The following is a 13644-nucleotide window of genomic DNA, read 5'->3' on the forward strand; positions in this document are numbered from 1 at the left end:
AACCAACATTAAGCACCTATTATGTGCCAGATTATAAATGAGGAAACAAAGATACAAAGATTAAAAAAAAAGTTTGCAGTGTGAAGTTGGGAACTGAAAAGTTAATATAACACAGATAATATAATATATACTACGGAAAATGAGGGATAGGGAGCAATTTGAATGGTGAGGGAGAGGGACAGTTCCAGGGATGGCTTCATGAGGAGCTAAAACCTGAAGGAGGGATTCAGAGGGGAGAAGATGGGAGCATTTGTCCAGTCTAAGCTTGGGAAAAATGCAAGGAGCCTCTGGATAGTACATCTGGAAGCAACCGACAGGATGGATCCATCCTCTCCACTTTGCTGTCAAATTGATCTTTTTAAAATGCAAGTCCAGAGACAATTAGATGGCTCAGTGAATAGAGAGAGTCAGGAGTACCTGAATTCAAATTTGACCTTAGACATGTAATACTATCTGTGTGATTCTGGACAAGTTGCTTAACCCAAATTACCTTTCCAAAAAAATTAAAAAATAAAATAAAACTTGTGTATGAACAATACACACACACTTTCTCTCACACAGACATGCTCAACACTCATACAGCAAACTTCAGTGGCACCTTATTACTTCTAGGATCAAGTACCAAATCCTCTGGCTTTCAAATCTCCTTTCAGTGTTCACAACCTCCTATTTCTGTATCTCTCCTCTTAAGCATTTTCACTGGCTGTCTCTCTTTACCTCTGCCTCTCAGCTTCCTAGGCTTTCTTAAAGTCTCAGCTTAAATCCAGCCTTTCTCAGCCTTCTTTAGTATGAGTGTCTTGAATGGTAACCTCCTTTTGAGGTTACCACCCATTTACTTTGAATATCTCATATTTGTATCTATTTTGTCTCCCTGACTAAACTGAAATTCTTGAGAATAGGAACTAGTTTTTGCCTTTCTTTACATCTCTAGCATATAATACTGGGTTTGGTGTACAGTAGGCATTTAATAAATGCTAATCAATTGACTAATATATGAGTTTTGTGAAGTATAAGGCTATGTAAAGCTTATTGGAACCATATTTTGGAAGACCTTAGATACTAGGCAGAGGTGTATTTTATCCTATAAAGTATGAAGGACTGTGGAAGCCTTTTGAGCTGGTGAGTGACCTCACCATCTTTGATTTAGGAAGGTGATTGTAGGCATATAGATAGTCTTGTCCCAGCTGTTAGCAAAGAACTACCTGGTGGAAGATATCTAATGAACTGATAAGTGTCAGCTATAGGAACTAATTCAATTTATTATAAATAGCAGCAACCATTTTACATACAATGAATGTGCTGAAGGCCATTAGAAAAGTTTGTTTTCTAGCTGATTAATTAAATCCTCTCTAATCTTGTCTGGTATTCATTTATTTTATAAGCTTTTTTAGCGGTGGTACACAAGTAAATTTCAGCCCTACTTTATGTTAAAAGATTTGAAATTCAGAAATTCCCTCAAAAGTGCTTTGGACTGAATTAAAAAGGAGAGGAATCAAGATATTTGTTGTTGGTGAAAAAATACCTAACCTTGTCACCTCCTTCCCCTCCTTTTTAATGGGATCATTTTCTTTCTCTACTTCTACCCTGCCCTCTAGGAGTTTGATTTGTGATTTCTTGGTTAAGTTCTTAAGCAGGGAATATACCCTTTTTGTTCCCTTTGGGATGTGAGGTGAATGTGAATGCCAAAATGATGGGGAAGAGGAATCATTTACTTTTTCTATTTTAGTTGATATTAAATTGCAAAGGTCAGTTCTTTAGGATAAATTTAAGGAAATAAAAATTTGTTAATTAAAAAAAATTATTCTGAACTTAAGAAATAAAACAAACATTTCCATAACAAAGTGGAATAGAAAAAAAGATTATTCCCGAAATTGCAGCTCTGTTATGAACAACTTGCTATTCTTTTTAAAATATGCAGCAAAGTTATTGTATAACTTCATTTTCCCCCCTTGTTATTCCCTCCTCACCCTAGAGATGGCTTACCATTAGACACAAATATCTTTGTGTACACACATGTAGATATATTCAGATATATATATATCTACCTAGTCAGTTCTTTCTGTGGATACAGATGGCATCTTCCTTCATAGAACTTTTGTAGGCAATTTTGGCTTTTATAATAGTCAGAATGATTTGGTTGATCAAGTTGTTCTTAAAACAATATTGCTGCTAGTCCAATGGGGGTCTTTCAGTTCTGTTCATTTTGCTCTTCATGCAAGCCTGTTCATGTTTTTTCTAAGATCATTGAGCTCATCATTTCTTCCAGTATTCTATCACAAGCATACACCACAACTTGTTCAGCCATTCCATAATTGATGGATATCCCTGCAATTTCCAGTTTTTTGCCACCACTAAGAAAACGGCTATAACTATTTTAGAACATAGAGGTTCTTTTCCTTTTATCCTAATCATCTTGGGAAACAGACTTAATAATGGTATTGCTAGGTCAAAGGGTAAATTTACCAGTTATTAAAGCTGTGATCGTATAATGAGTCATATTCACATGTACTTTGTTTCATATAGCTGCCTCTTTTGTGTCTAGATAAATTTTTTAGAAGATTTCAGAGTTCTCAACCATTCCAGAAGATCCCACAGTTTCTCAGCTAAAATCCTACTTTCTGCAAGAAGCCCTTGTACTTCTCAATCTTAGTAATAACCTCTGAGACTTACCCCCAGTTTTTCCTCCCCCTCTACATCCTTTTTTTTGTACATCATGGTATATGTATTATCTCACCATTAGACTGTCAGCTCCTTTGGGGAAGGATCCATGGTTTTTGGTTTGTTGTTGTTGTTGTTTTGGGGGGAGGGAAGGCCTTTCTTTGTATTTCCCTGTGCTTTACCTATTGCAGAATATTATTAGTTACTTAATAAATTCTACTTGACAGACTGAAAACAACACCAAGTCAAAAACAGTTTCTACCTCCAAAGAGTCCACATTCTAAAGGGAACATGCAAAGGATTATGTCCAAACAAGGTCTATACATGATATAAATATGAGATAATCTCAGAAGGAAGGCACTAAAATGGGAGGTGGGAGAAAGAGGGATGGTAAAAATCGGTCATGCATAAGATGAGATTTTAACTGAGATTTGAGGGAAGCCAGGGGGAGAAATGAGGGTAGGAGGGCATTCCAGGAATAGAAGACAGACAGGGAAAACACCCAAAGTGAGTATGTGGAGTGTCTTAGTTTGAGAACTACAAGGAATACAATGTTGCTGAATTGTAGACTACTTAGACAGGAGCAAACTGTAAGGAAACTGGAAAGGCAGGAGGGAACCAAGTTGTGAAAGGCTTTAAAAGCCCAATGGAAGATTTTCTGTTTGATCATGGAGTTAATTAAAGCAGTGGGAAATGAAGGAGGAGGGGAATAGAAAACAGTCTGCTTAGGTCCTGCCTCATTTCAAAAGGTTTCTTTTAGCCAATAAAATACTTCCATTTTGGGGAAGGTATCCTGAGGTGTTAAAACAAGAAAGAACTAGTTATCTATTCAAAAGATTTTCGTAATTTCATAAAAACCAGGAAGCAACCTAAGTATTCAGAAGCAAGGGAATAGTTTAAACAAATTGAGGTACCTTAATGGAATGGAATACTATTGTGCTACAAGGACTTAACAAGGATGAGGGATACAAAAAGGCAAATCTTTGTGAAATAATTCAGAGCAGAATAGGGGCAGAAACAGTAGAATGGAAGTAATAGATTAATAAATTTAATAAGCAGATAAAAGATAATGCGTTGACAAAGAATTCTCCAAGAGACTTAAAAGAATCTTGGGGTCTTACCATCATAGATCTAGAGCTGGAAGAGGAAGAGTACATTAAAGTCAAACCCTCCTCATTTTACAGATGAGAAAGCAGGCTTGGAGAATTAAAGTAACTCAAGGTTACACAGATAATAATAGATGGCAGATGTTTTGAACCCAAGTCCACTGGCATTAAATCCAATCAAATACTTTTGCTATATTGCTACACTCATGTGGTTGTGGCTTAAAGTTAAAAGTTATATTAATTTATTTGAAATGAATAAATTATAAAGTTACTTTAAGTGAGTTTAGTTAGTTGAATTGATGTTCATTGTTAATAAAACTTATAATAAGTAAAAAGCTTCATCTTCCTTACCATTCCTTCTCTTCTTTATTATTGTCATTGTTAGCATTATTATTATTAGATTTTTGGTTTAACTAGCTTCCTTTTTCAAGGAATAATGCTTTTTAATTCACTGTTGGAATTTAATTCCAACTCATGCCATTCAGTGGATTTTTCTTGTTGTAGTAAAAGGGTTCTTAATTTGGGGGTCTATGAATTTGTTTTTGTTACTAATATTTTGATAATTGTATTTCAAAATAATTGGTTGCCATTGTAATATCATGTGTTTTATTTTTAATCATTTAAAACCAATTATTCTGAGAAGGGGAGGGGATGTCCTGTAGATTTCATCAGATTGTCAAAGAGGTCCATGAAGCAAAAAAAAGGTTAAGAACCTCTGGTCTTAATGGGAGGGAGGTTAAGAAGAGAATAGTTTCAGGTTCATTCCTATTGGTTACATTTAGATGGTTTATTTTCACACTTGTAAGAATATTCTGGGATCATACCAGCTGTTGTGTGGCAATAAAGTCGGTATTCCAAACGTGTGGTACAGTGATGAGTAGTGTGGTTGTTAAGATTTATTATATTTGTCATGTAACAGGTAACTGTTTAATTGGACTTAGCATTAGCAAAAAGCCCCTGTTATTTTTCACAGTTGAAATAGGGGCCTAAAATTTGTCTTCAATTCACAAACACTTAGTAAGTACTTACTTTGAACTCAATATCCTTTTCCTTTCTGTTGTGAAGTTAATTGTATTTTTTTCTTTTTGGAAGTCATGCTGGTGTATATAACACACTGGTGTATACAACAGTCATCTCTCAATAATCTCCATTCATCACTTGAACCTTCTCTTATTACAGAAAAAAATTTAAGGAAAGCCAACTGATTAGGCTGCCAACAGCCAGCATGTATAATAGGTTCCCTCTCTTCTATCCACAGTAGGACTTCACCACTTTTTTGGTGTCTTGGATCTCTTCAATAGGCTGATGGATCCTGCTCATAATTCAGAGAAGTTATTACTACTAGAAGACATGGTGTAGTGGGAGGGTTGTAACTAGAATGGGGAGGAAGGGGAAAAGATAATAGTTATAAAGAATCTCAGCCCCCTCAATTTTGAGAAGTGACAGCCCCTTTGGAGCTTGGCCTTGGCCCATTTAAAACTTTGTACATATTGAGTTCTTTGCTATTCTCACCATTAACAAAAGGTTGGTGGGGGAAACACATGTTTCTTAATTCAGTTTTGTTGATTTTTAAAAATTTTTACACCATGGTCGTTACTAGCTTTGAAAGATAAAAGGTTAAATTTCATATATGCTTAAAAATAAAAAGCAACCTAAATACAGTAGCTACTATTTTAGTTACAATTATTTTGTTTTCTGTGTACGTACACATTCTCAGGTGTGTGTGTGTGTGTATGTATGTTTGTTTCATTTTGCATTAGTTCAGAATAACAGTAATTTAAAAAAAAATCTTATTTCTCGGACATTCCCCTTCCCCCCCATTGAATTTTCTCTTGTAACAGGTAAACCAGTTATTCAGGACTAATAGTGTATGTAACTTTCTGTGCCTCTCTGTCTTCTACCTCCTTAATGGGAAGAATGAGTTTAATTATTGGTCCTCTGGAAACAACATTGGTCAATGTATTTAAACTGAATTTAATTGCCTTTTGCTAGTTTTTTTTTTTTTTAATATTAGTATAGACATGTTCTATTTACTTTCCAGTATCAATTTATATCTTCTTATATTTCTTTTAATTCTTCATTTATTGCCCAAAAGTAACTATATCATGCATTTATTTGCATTCTTCTTCTTCTTCTTTTTTTTTTGCTGAGACAATTGGGGTTAAGTGACTTGCCCAGGGTCACACAGGAAGTGTTAAGTGTCTGAGACCAGATTTGAACTCAGTTCCTCCTGACTTCAGGGCTGGTGCTCTATCCACTGTGCCACCTTGCATTCCTTTTTTTTTTTTTTTTTTTAAATCTTAGTCTGAATTTAAATAAAACAAGTATTTCCATAACACAGTAAATTGGGGGGGGGGGGGGGGGGAATGATCACACATGAAACTGCAAATATATTGCTATTCCTTTTAAATATATATTAAAGTTATAATGTAACTTTTTATCTTCTCTCTTCCCAAAGATGGTTAAACAATAGATACAAGTATATATGTACATTTTCTCTCTCTTCCTCTTCCCTCCCTCCCTTCCTCTCTCTTCCTTCTCTGTCCTTTCTCTCTCTCAGTCTCTGTCTCTGTCTCTTTCTGCCTGTCTTTCTCTCTCTCTCTCTCTTCCCACACAGACAATATACATATATTTACATATATGTAAAATCATTCTGACCACTTTGATTAGTTCTTTCTCTGGATGAAGATAGCATCTTCTTCTCTAGGCATTTTGAAGTCAGTTTGGCTATTTGTAATTGTCTAAATCAAAGCTTCTTAAACTGTGAATCACAGTCCCATATGGACTCATGTAATTGAATGTAGGAGTTGCAAAAAAAATTGGCAACAGGTATTAAATATTCTGCTAAGATTTACTTCTTTAGGCAAAAATAAACAAGCACATACATTTAATTAATATGCAAATTTGATTTCATCTTTAATAAGTGATAAAGTTATATGTATACAAAAGAATCATTTTTTTAAAAATTTCTTTATGATTTATTATCAATAAATGCCCTATTTGTATACCTGTAGACCCAGGGTTGTGTAAACATTTCTCTGGCTAAAAAGGGATCAGGAGAGGAAAAAATTTTAAGAAGTCTTAGTCTAAATGACTTAATCACTCACAGTTTTTCTTAAGATGCTTAGCCATTCCTTAAACATTGTTCATTTGCTTTGTTTCCAGTTTTTTGTTTGTTACCACAAAAATGGCTGCTTTGAATAGTTTGGTGTATATATATATTCTTTATCTGATTTTTTTCTTCTTTGCATTAAACAGTGGTGGCAGCAGTAGTTTTGAATGCCTTCTCATAATTTTAAATAGTTGAAATGCAAGATTTCATAAAAAATAGCATCTGTGAAAATTGGGGTTTTCCTCTATGATCCTTAATCAACCTGACTTGTGTATTTGGATATCTGTAGAAATATTATCAACCACTACATAGAATTCCCAATCCCTCTATTTTTGTCCACTTGCATTTTTGATTTCTTTCATAGGCTAATTGTATACTATTTTAAAGTCCGACTCTATACAGCAGAATAACTGTTAGGACATGTATACTTATATTGTATTTAATTTATACTTTAACATATTTAACATGTATTGGTCAACCTGCCATCTAGGGGAGGGGATGGGGAGAGGAAGGGAAAAATTGGAACAAAAGATTTTGCAGTTGTTGATGCTGAAAAAATACCCATGCATATAACTTGTAAATAAAAAGCTATAATTTAAAAAAAAATGCTAAAAAAAAAAAAGTAATATTATCAAAGCACATTTTAAAAACTTGTTGCCTTTTTCTTCTTTTCTCTTGTAGGTCCTGGATTTAGGTAGAAGTCTATCTTGATTTTTTGTGGCGCTGGGAATGTTAATTTCCACCTTTCAGAACTTCAGAAACGTGGTATAAAGAGAGTCCAACATCTTCCTCTGTCCTTCCCAGGACTTGCTTTCTGGACATTCCAGGACTTGATTTCCCGACATATCTGGGAGCCCAAAGCACTCCATTATGAATGTGACAAGTTTATTCTCCTTTACCAGCCCAGCTGTGAAGAGGCTTCTGGGTTGGAAACAGGGGGATGAAGAAGAAAAATGGGCAGAGAAGGCTGTGGATGCTCTGGTCAAAAAACTGAAGAAAAAGAAGGGTGCAATGGAGGAATTGGAAAAAGCTCTGAGCTGTCCAGGGCAGCCCAGCAATTGTGTCACCATTCCCCGATCACTGGATGGCAGGCTGCAGGTCTCCCACCGCAAAGGGCTGCCGCATGTCATTTATTGTCGCGTGTGGCGCTGGCCAGACCTTCAGAGCCACCATGAACTGAAACCGCTGGAATGCTGTGAGTTTCCCTTTGGCTCCAAACAGAAGGAGGTCTGCATCAATCCATACCACTACAAACGGGTAGAAAGCCCCGGTAGGTGAAACCTTATTTACTCTGTCTATATATGTATACATTCCCCCAAGTGTATTCTTTAGAACAAAGCTTCTTAAACTGAGTCACAACTCTATATAGGGTCATGTAACTGAATGTGAGAGTCACGAATTATAATTTATTTCCAGTAAATGTTTGATTTGTATAGTTATTTTATATACTTAAATATCAGGGTTGTGTAAAAATTTCTTGGGCTAAAAAGGATTGTGAATGGAAAGCCTTTAAGAAACTCTGCCTTACAAGAGTAATGATACCAAAGGTCTATTGAAATGACCATTTTCCTCTTTTTGTTATTTCTTTTTAAAACCACAGGACAATAGCAAATAACTTTTTTTGATATTTGGAATTTTTGCTCCTTCTCTTGCGCCCCTTCAATATTTCACACAATTAGAAACTGAAAACTGGGTCACCTGTTACATAACTCTCACCCTGGAAGGAGAAAGATGATGAGGAAATGCCAGTTGTCACTGTGATGCCAGAACCTCTAACTTAAAGTGTTTTTCTGGTTTCTGAATTTAACTTTGTATAGTTTTTAGTGAGATTTATATACAGGCAACAGCATGTGGTGTAAAATTTGCATTTCCCAAAGCAAAAGTCTGTGCCTACCTCCAGACTATTAATAATACTCAGAGAGATAAATCTTTTATAAAAGAAGTGAAAAAAAGAAAAAATATCGTGGCTTTATGTAGTCCATATAATTTGTAAAGCACCATGCTGTGATCACACTATGATTTTTTGGGAAGTTTTTATTGTCATGTAATTTAACAAAACAGAGTTTTTGCTAACCACATTTTCAGTCAATTTATGTAAAGAAAGGGCAGGGCCCAAAGGGTAAGTAAAAAGGAGACTCCATTTCTTTATGGCCCTCTTAATGTTCTCCTCGCATTAGTGGGGGCAGCCAGAAAAGACCAAGGAAATCATCCCTATATTCCAAATCCTATCTAAGAATTCTAATGGCAAGAGCAAATTTATTTGTGGGGATGGAAGAAGTTGACTGCATACATAATCATCCACTTATTGTACAGTTATTCTAGGAGAATGTCTATTATTAATATAATTCCCTTTCTTAAAGGGATTGGAGGAGAGATATTGCCCCCCAAAAGGTGTGCCATAGTGATAGGGTCTTGTGGTGGCTGTCTGAGAGTAATTTTCCCCTTAGCAGAAGTAGGCAGGAATGTTGAAAAGAAGAAGGAACCCCTTTTTTCATGGTGTAACCTTGAGTCAAAACCTCTTCTGCTTAACACTCATTTCAACTCCATCTATATCTTCCAAACTTAAACAGTGTTTTATCAGGGGAAGGCTTACCTAGAGAAAGATTTGGGGCTCTTGGTGTACTGCAAGTTCAGAGTGGATGATAAGACAACCAAAACTACTGGAATAAAAAGATAAATGCTGTCTTAGATCACATTGAGATGGCTACAAGCAATATGGAGAAAATTTCCATGCTATGGACTGGTCACATCTATCTATAAATATTGTGAACGTGCTTCATTTTAAGAAGGCTCTTAAAAAACTGGATAGGATCCAGAGGATGCTAATCAGAATGGGAAAGGGTCTTTTTGTTCTTTTAGTATAAGAATCAATTGAAAGAACTGTTGGTATTTAGTTTGTGAAAGAGAACTGAAAATAGTATGACTGTCTGAAAGCATTTGAAAAGCAGTTATGTCAAAAAGACTGTCTTTTCCCCCACTTCCCACTCCTTTGTTTATTTGGGGTAAAGAACAGAAGTAGAAGAAATGGGTATTGGTTGCAAAAGATCAGATTTAGGCTTAATGTCAAGAAAATGTTTTTTCTGTTATAACCGTGTAAGAATAGAAAGCTCTGGGAATTAATGTGGCCCCTTTGCTGTAAATATTCAGGTGAAGGCTGGGTCACTGTTTTTGGTGTAGATTATAGATGAGGTTCTTCTTGGTCTGATGTTCTCAGATTTTTTCAACTTAAGACATTTGCCTGAAGCAATGGCAGTATATTGAACAGTTGATTTTGTAACAAAAGATTCCCAGACTGTATGGCTTTCAAACCCATCATTCAGGCCTTGGGATTCTGTCTCTTTGTCTTGCCCTCCCTCAACTTCTTTGTCTTCCTCCCCAGGACTTGTAGCAGAGATGTGGTTTTGGGCCACTGTCGCTAGAGTCCAAGGTGTCCAGGAGGAGCAGGTAGCTTTGACAACCAGGTAGCTGACCAGGATAGAGGGCAGTCTTGGACATCATTGAGAGACATGTAATCTAAGCCTTTTTCTAGGTCAGGTTTCTAGGAAGAGCATAGAATTCCAAACTGCTGCTAAATTTTGTTAATTTGTGGATTAATTAATTAATATAAAACTCAGGTAAGTTACTGCACAGAACAACTCCGTTATTCTTGCCAGCGTTTCTGTAGAGGAAGAACAGAACTTCCATAGTCTGGCGCTGCTTGTTGAATTCCTTAAAAAGCAGTCTGTATCAGGAGTTGTGAGCACCTGGGGAAGGTGGAGGAGTCTCTTACATGGCACATTTAAAGCAGTGCTAGATTTGAGGACAAAGAATTTGCCTTCTCTGATACTTTCTGCTTAAATCAGTGACTTTAGCTACTTCCCTTAACAAGGCTGGATTAACTTTTTCATAGATGAAGGCTGTTTGGACTAAACAGAGTATGGTTCGATCCCTTCACCTCGAAAGACCTCTGATCTTTTATTCCGGAACAGCTGAGAAAAATACCCATTACTGAAACATCCTAGCTTTTTCCCCCTTATCTAAAAGTCTAATTAGTGATCTTTTTCATCATTCACACCTGCCAGTATAAACAGGCTGTCTTTCTATAATTTTCTTGCTTTTAAGTGATGATCTATATGAGATAATTTCTGTTTCTCAAGAATTTAATTTGAATTATTAAGTTGCTTAAATAGCCTTCTCTCCCATTGTGACCCCTTTTGCTTAAGTATATGATAGGAAAAGGAAAGGCAGAAACCCCAAGTGGAAGGTTTTTATTCTGCAGCTTAAGTCCCTGTTAACCTCCTGAGATCTCTGTGTTGACAATTGACTTAGAACATTTTGTGGCTGCTTCAGCAAGTCTTTGTAATCTTTTCTTGAAGACTTTCAATTCACATGCCTCTGTTGCTTTTTCTGCTCAAACACAACGTAACCCCATGACAAAGCTAGTGACAATTGTTATAAATGTCCATTTTTGTAAGTGGGAAACTGAGACTGCCAATGAAGTAGACTGCACGATTGGTATCAGCTATGCTATAAGCATATTAGATTATACATTAAGACAATGGTAGATATTTCTAAAGCTTTTTGACATTCTCTTTTGTATTTTATGTTTATGACTTCTTCATTCTGCAAGTCTCTCACCTTTGTCCTTTTCCATCAAGCAGTATTTTGTAGCAAAAAGTGCAGGGATTAGCATCAAGACCAGCCTGTTGGGAGTCTCAATTTCCTCATTTGTAAAATGGGGATGATAAAACTTTTGCTGTCAGGCTCTTTGGGGTGGTGTTTTGTTTTTGTTTTTGTTTTGAGGAAAGTACTTTATAAGCTGTAAGGTAGAAGTGTAGGAAAACTAACAAGCCATCTAGTTTGGCTACGTGACTGTTCATCAGTGCCAACTTTACTGCTTACTATCTGTGTGTGATCTTAGGTAAATCACTTTAGGGCCTCTCAGACCTTCGGTGTCTTTATCTATAAAATGAGGAAACTAGAATAGGTGACTTCTAATGTCATTAAATCTCTGATCTTGCAGATAGTATTATAGAATGTGTGGGAGGGTTAAATCTAATGTCTTATCAGATATTGAGTAAGATGTTTTATTCAGGGTTTGAATTTTAGAGCTAAAACCCTCACTCTCATTATGTCCTCCTTCAATAAAAGGGATTTAGGATTGGGAAGGAAAAGCAACCTATCTCTTAACTATTGCAGAAGTCAATTCAGTTGCTATCTACTGCTTTAAACAATGGTCTGATGGGGATCTCTTGCCATTTGGTCTTAATTCTTGGCATTCTTCACAAGGCCTTTGAAAACTAAATAGTCTTCTCTGACTTCGAACTTAATTGGAAAGGCTGTGTTTAAACCTCTGAAATTTGAAATTCTGTAGTTCTGTTAGCCTTGGGGGCTATTGCAGACAGATTAGCTTGTATATTTGGTATGTGGATGATGATGTCTGGAGCCAAGGGACTGAGAGAGGCAGGAGAGTAGAAATAGGCTCTGGTTGCAGCTTAGTTGAATTTAACAGTTACTTACTGAAAAAAGACAATGTAGTAAAATGGCAGGGTGCAGTGCCCTCCTCTGTCATTTACTCCTTTTATGACATTGTGTGTTGTTCAATCATGTCTGATTCTTCATGACCCTATTTGGGGTTTTCTTAGCAGAGATACTAGAGTGATTTGCCACTTTCTACTCTAGCCCATTTTACAAGTGAGAGAACTGAGGCAAGCAGAGTTAAGTGACTTGCTTAGGGTCACTCAACTAGAAAGTGTCTGAGGGTAGATTTGAACTCAGGAAGATTCTAACTCCAGGCCTGGCTCTGTATTCACTGCATTAATCTAGATTTCTTTCATCTCTACAATGAGGAGAAGATTGGATGAGATGATTTCTCTGGTTCCTGTCTAGTTCTAAATCCTTGTTCCTATTTAAGTGCCAACAAGGTGCAAAGCAGTGTACCATAATAAAAAAGGCTCCATTTATGAGTGAGTTGTTCTCCTTTGGGCCTGGGTCTCCTCAGCCCTAAAAAATGGGTGAGTTGCTTGGAACAGGTGTTCTCTTAAAGTCTCTTTCTGTAGAACACTTGATGCTTCTTTTGAATTACAAATAGCTAGCTTATAAAGTATTTTAAATTGAATTAAAGTCCATACAAATCAACCTGTTTACCTGTTAGCCAAATGTGAGAACTTAAACTCTTTGGATTGTCATTTCACCTTAGAATCATTTGTGCAATATGTGGACTTGATATCTTGGTAAAATCTTTAAAAGGCAGTATTCTGGAATAATTTTATTAAGTGTCTGAGGTACGCTGGTCATCCACCGTATCAGGAGATGGGGAGAGAACACAGGAATTAGTCCTTGCCTTCAAGGAGTTTATATTTAACAAGAGGAAACAGCATGTCACAGGTAAGTAAATAGAAATGTGCATGCAGAATCATTGTAGGGAGAGGGTGAGCACTAACAGCTGGCGATCATTAATGTGGGAGGGCAGCTCAAGAGCTGAGCCTTGAATGGAGCTAGGCATTCCAGGCGACAGAGGTAAGAGCATTCCAGGATATGGAGTGCTGACCTGTGCCAAAGCATGCACTGGAGCAAGAGAGAATGTCCTGTGCAGGGACCAGTTTAGCCTGAATGTCTACTATAAGAGGGAGGGAGGTGGTATCAGTCTGGGAGCAGAGGTTGGAGTTAGGTTATGAAGGGCTTTCAAAACTAGAATTTTTCATTTCCTTCTAGAGCCAGAGAGGGGCCTCTGAAGGACCTTGAACAAGGAATGGATGTATTTTAGGAATATCAATGTTGCAACTCCGT

General features: G+C 36.6%; 1 protein-coding gene across 4 annotated transcripts in view; it reads left to right on the plus strand.

The window, feature by feature from the left end:
• Window positions 1–13644, plus strand: part of SMAD1 (SMAD family member 1) — a 96153-nt gene that overhangs the window by 33551 nt on the left and 48958 nt on the right. For all 4 annotated transcript variants that reach the window (XR_004230320.1, XR_004230319.1, XM_031943009.1 and 1 more), the window contains exon 2: window positions 7558–8146. Coding sequence is in view for 2 of the 4 variants with exons in the window: in XM_031943009.1 (XP_031798869.1) it covers window positions 7747–8146 (400 nt within the window). In the remaining 2 variants the exon portion in view is untranslated. The remainder of the gene's footprint in view (window positions 1–7557; window positions 8147–13644) is intronic.

This window comes from Sarcophilus harrisii, chromosome 6, assembly GCF_902635505.1.
Source record: "Sarcophilus harrisii chromosome 6, mSarHar1.11, whole genome shotgun sequence".
Classification (NCBI taxonomy): Eukaryota; Metazoa; Chordata; class Mammalia; order Dasyuromorphia; family Dasyuridae; genus Sarcophilus; species Sarcophilus harrisii.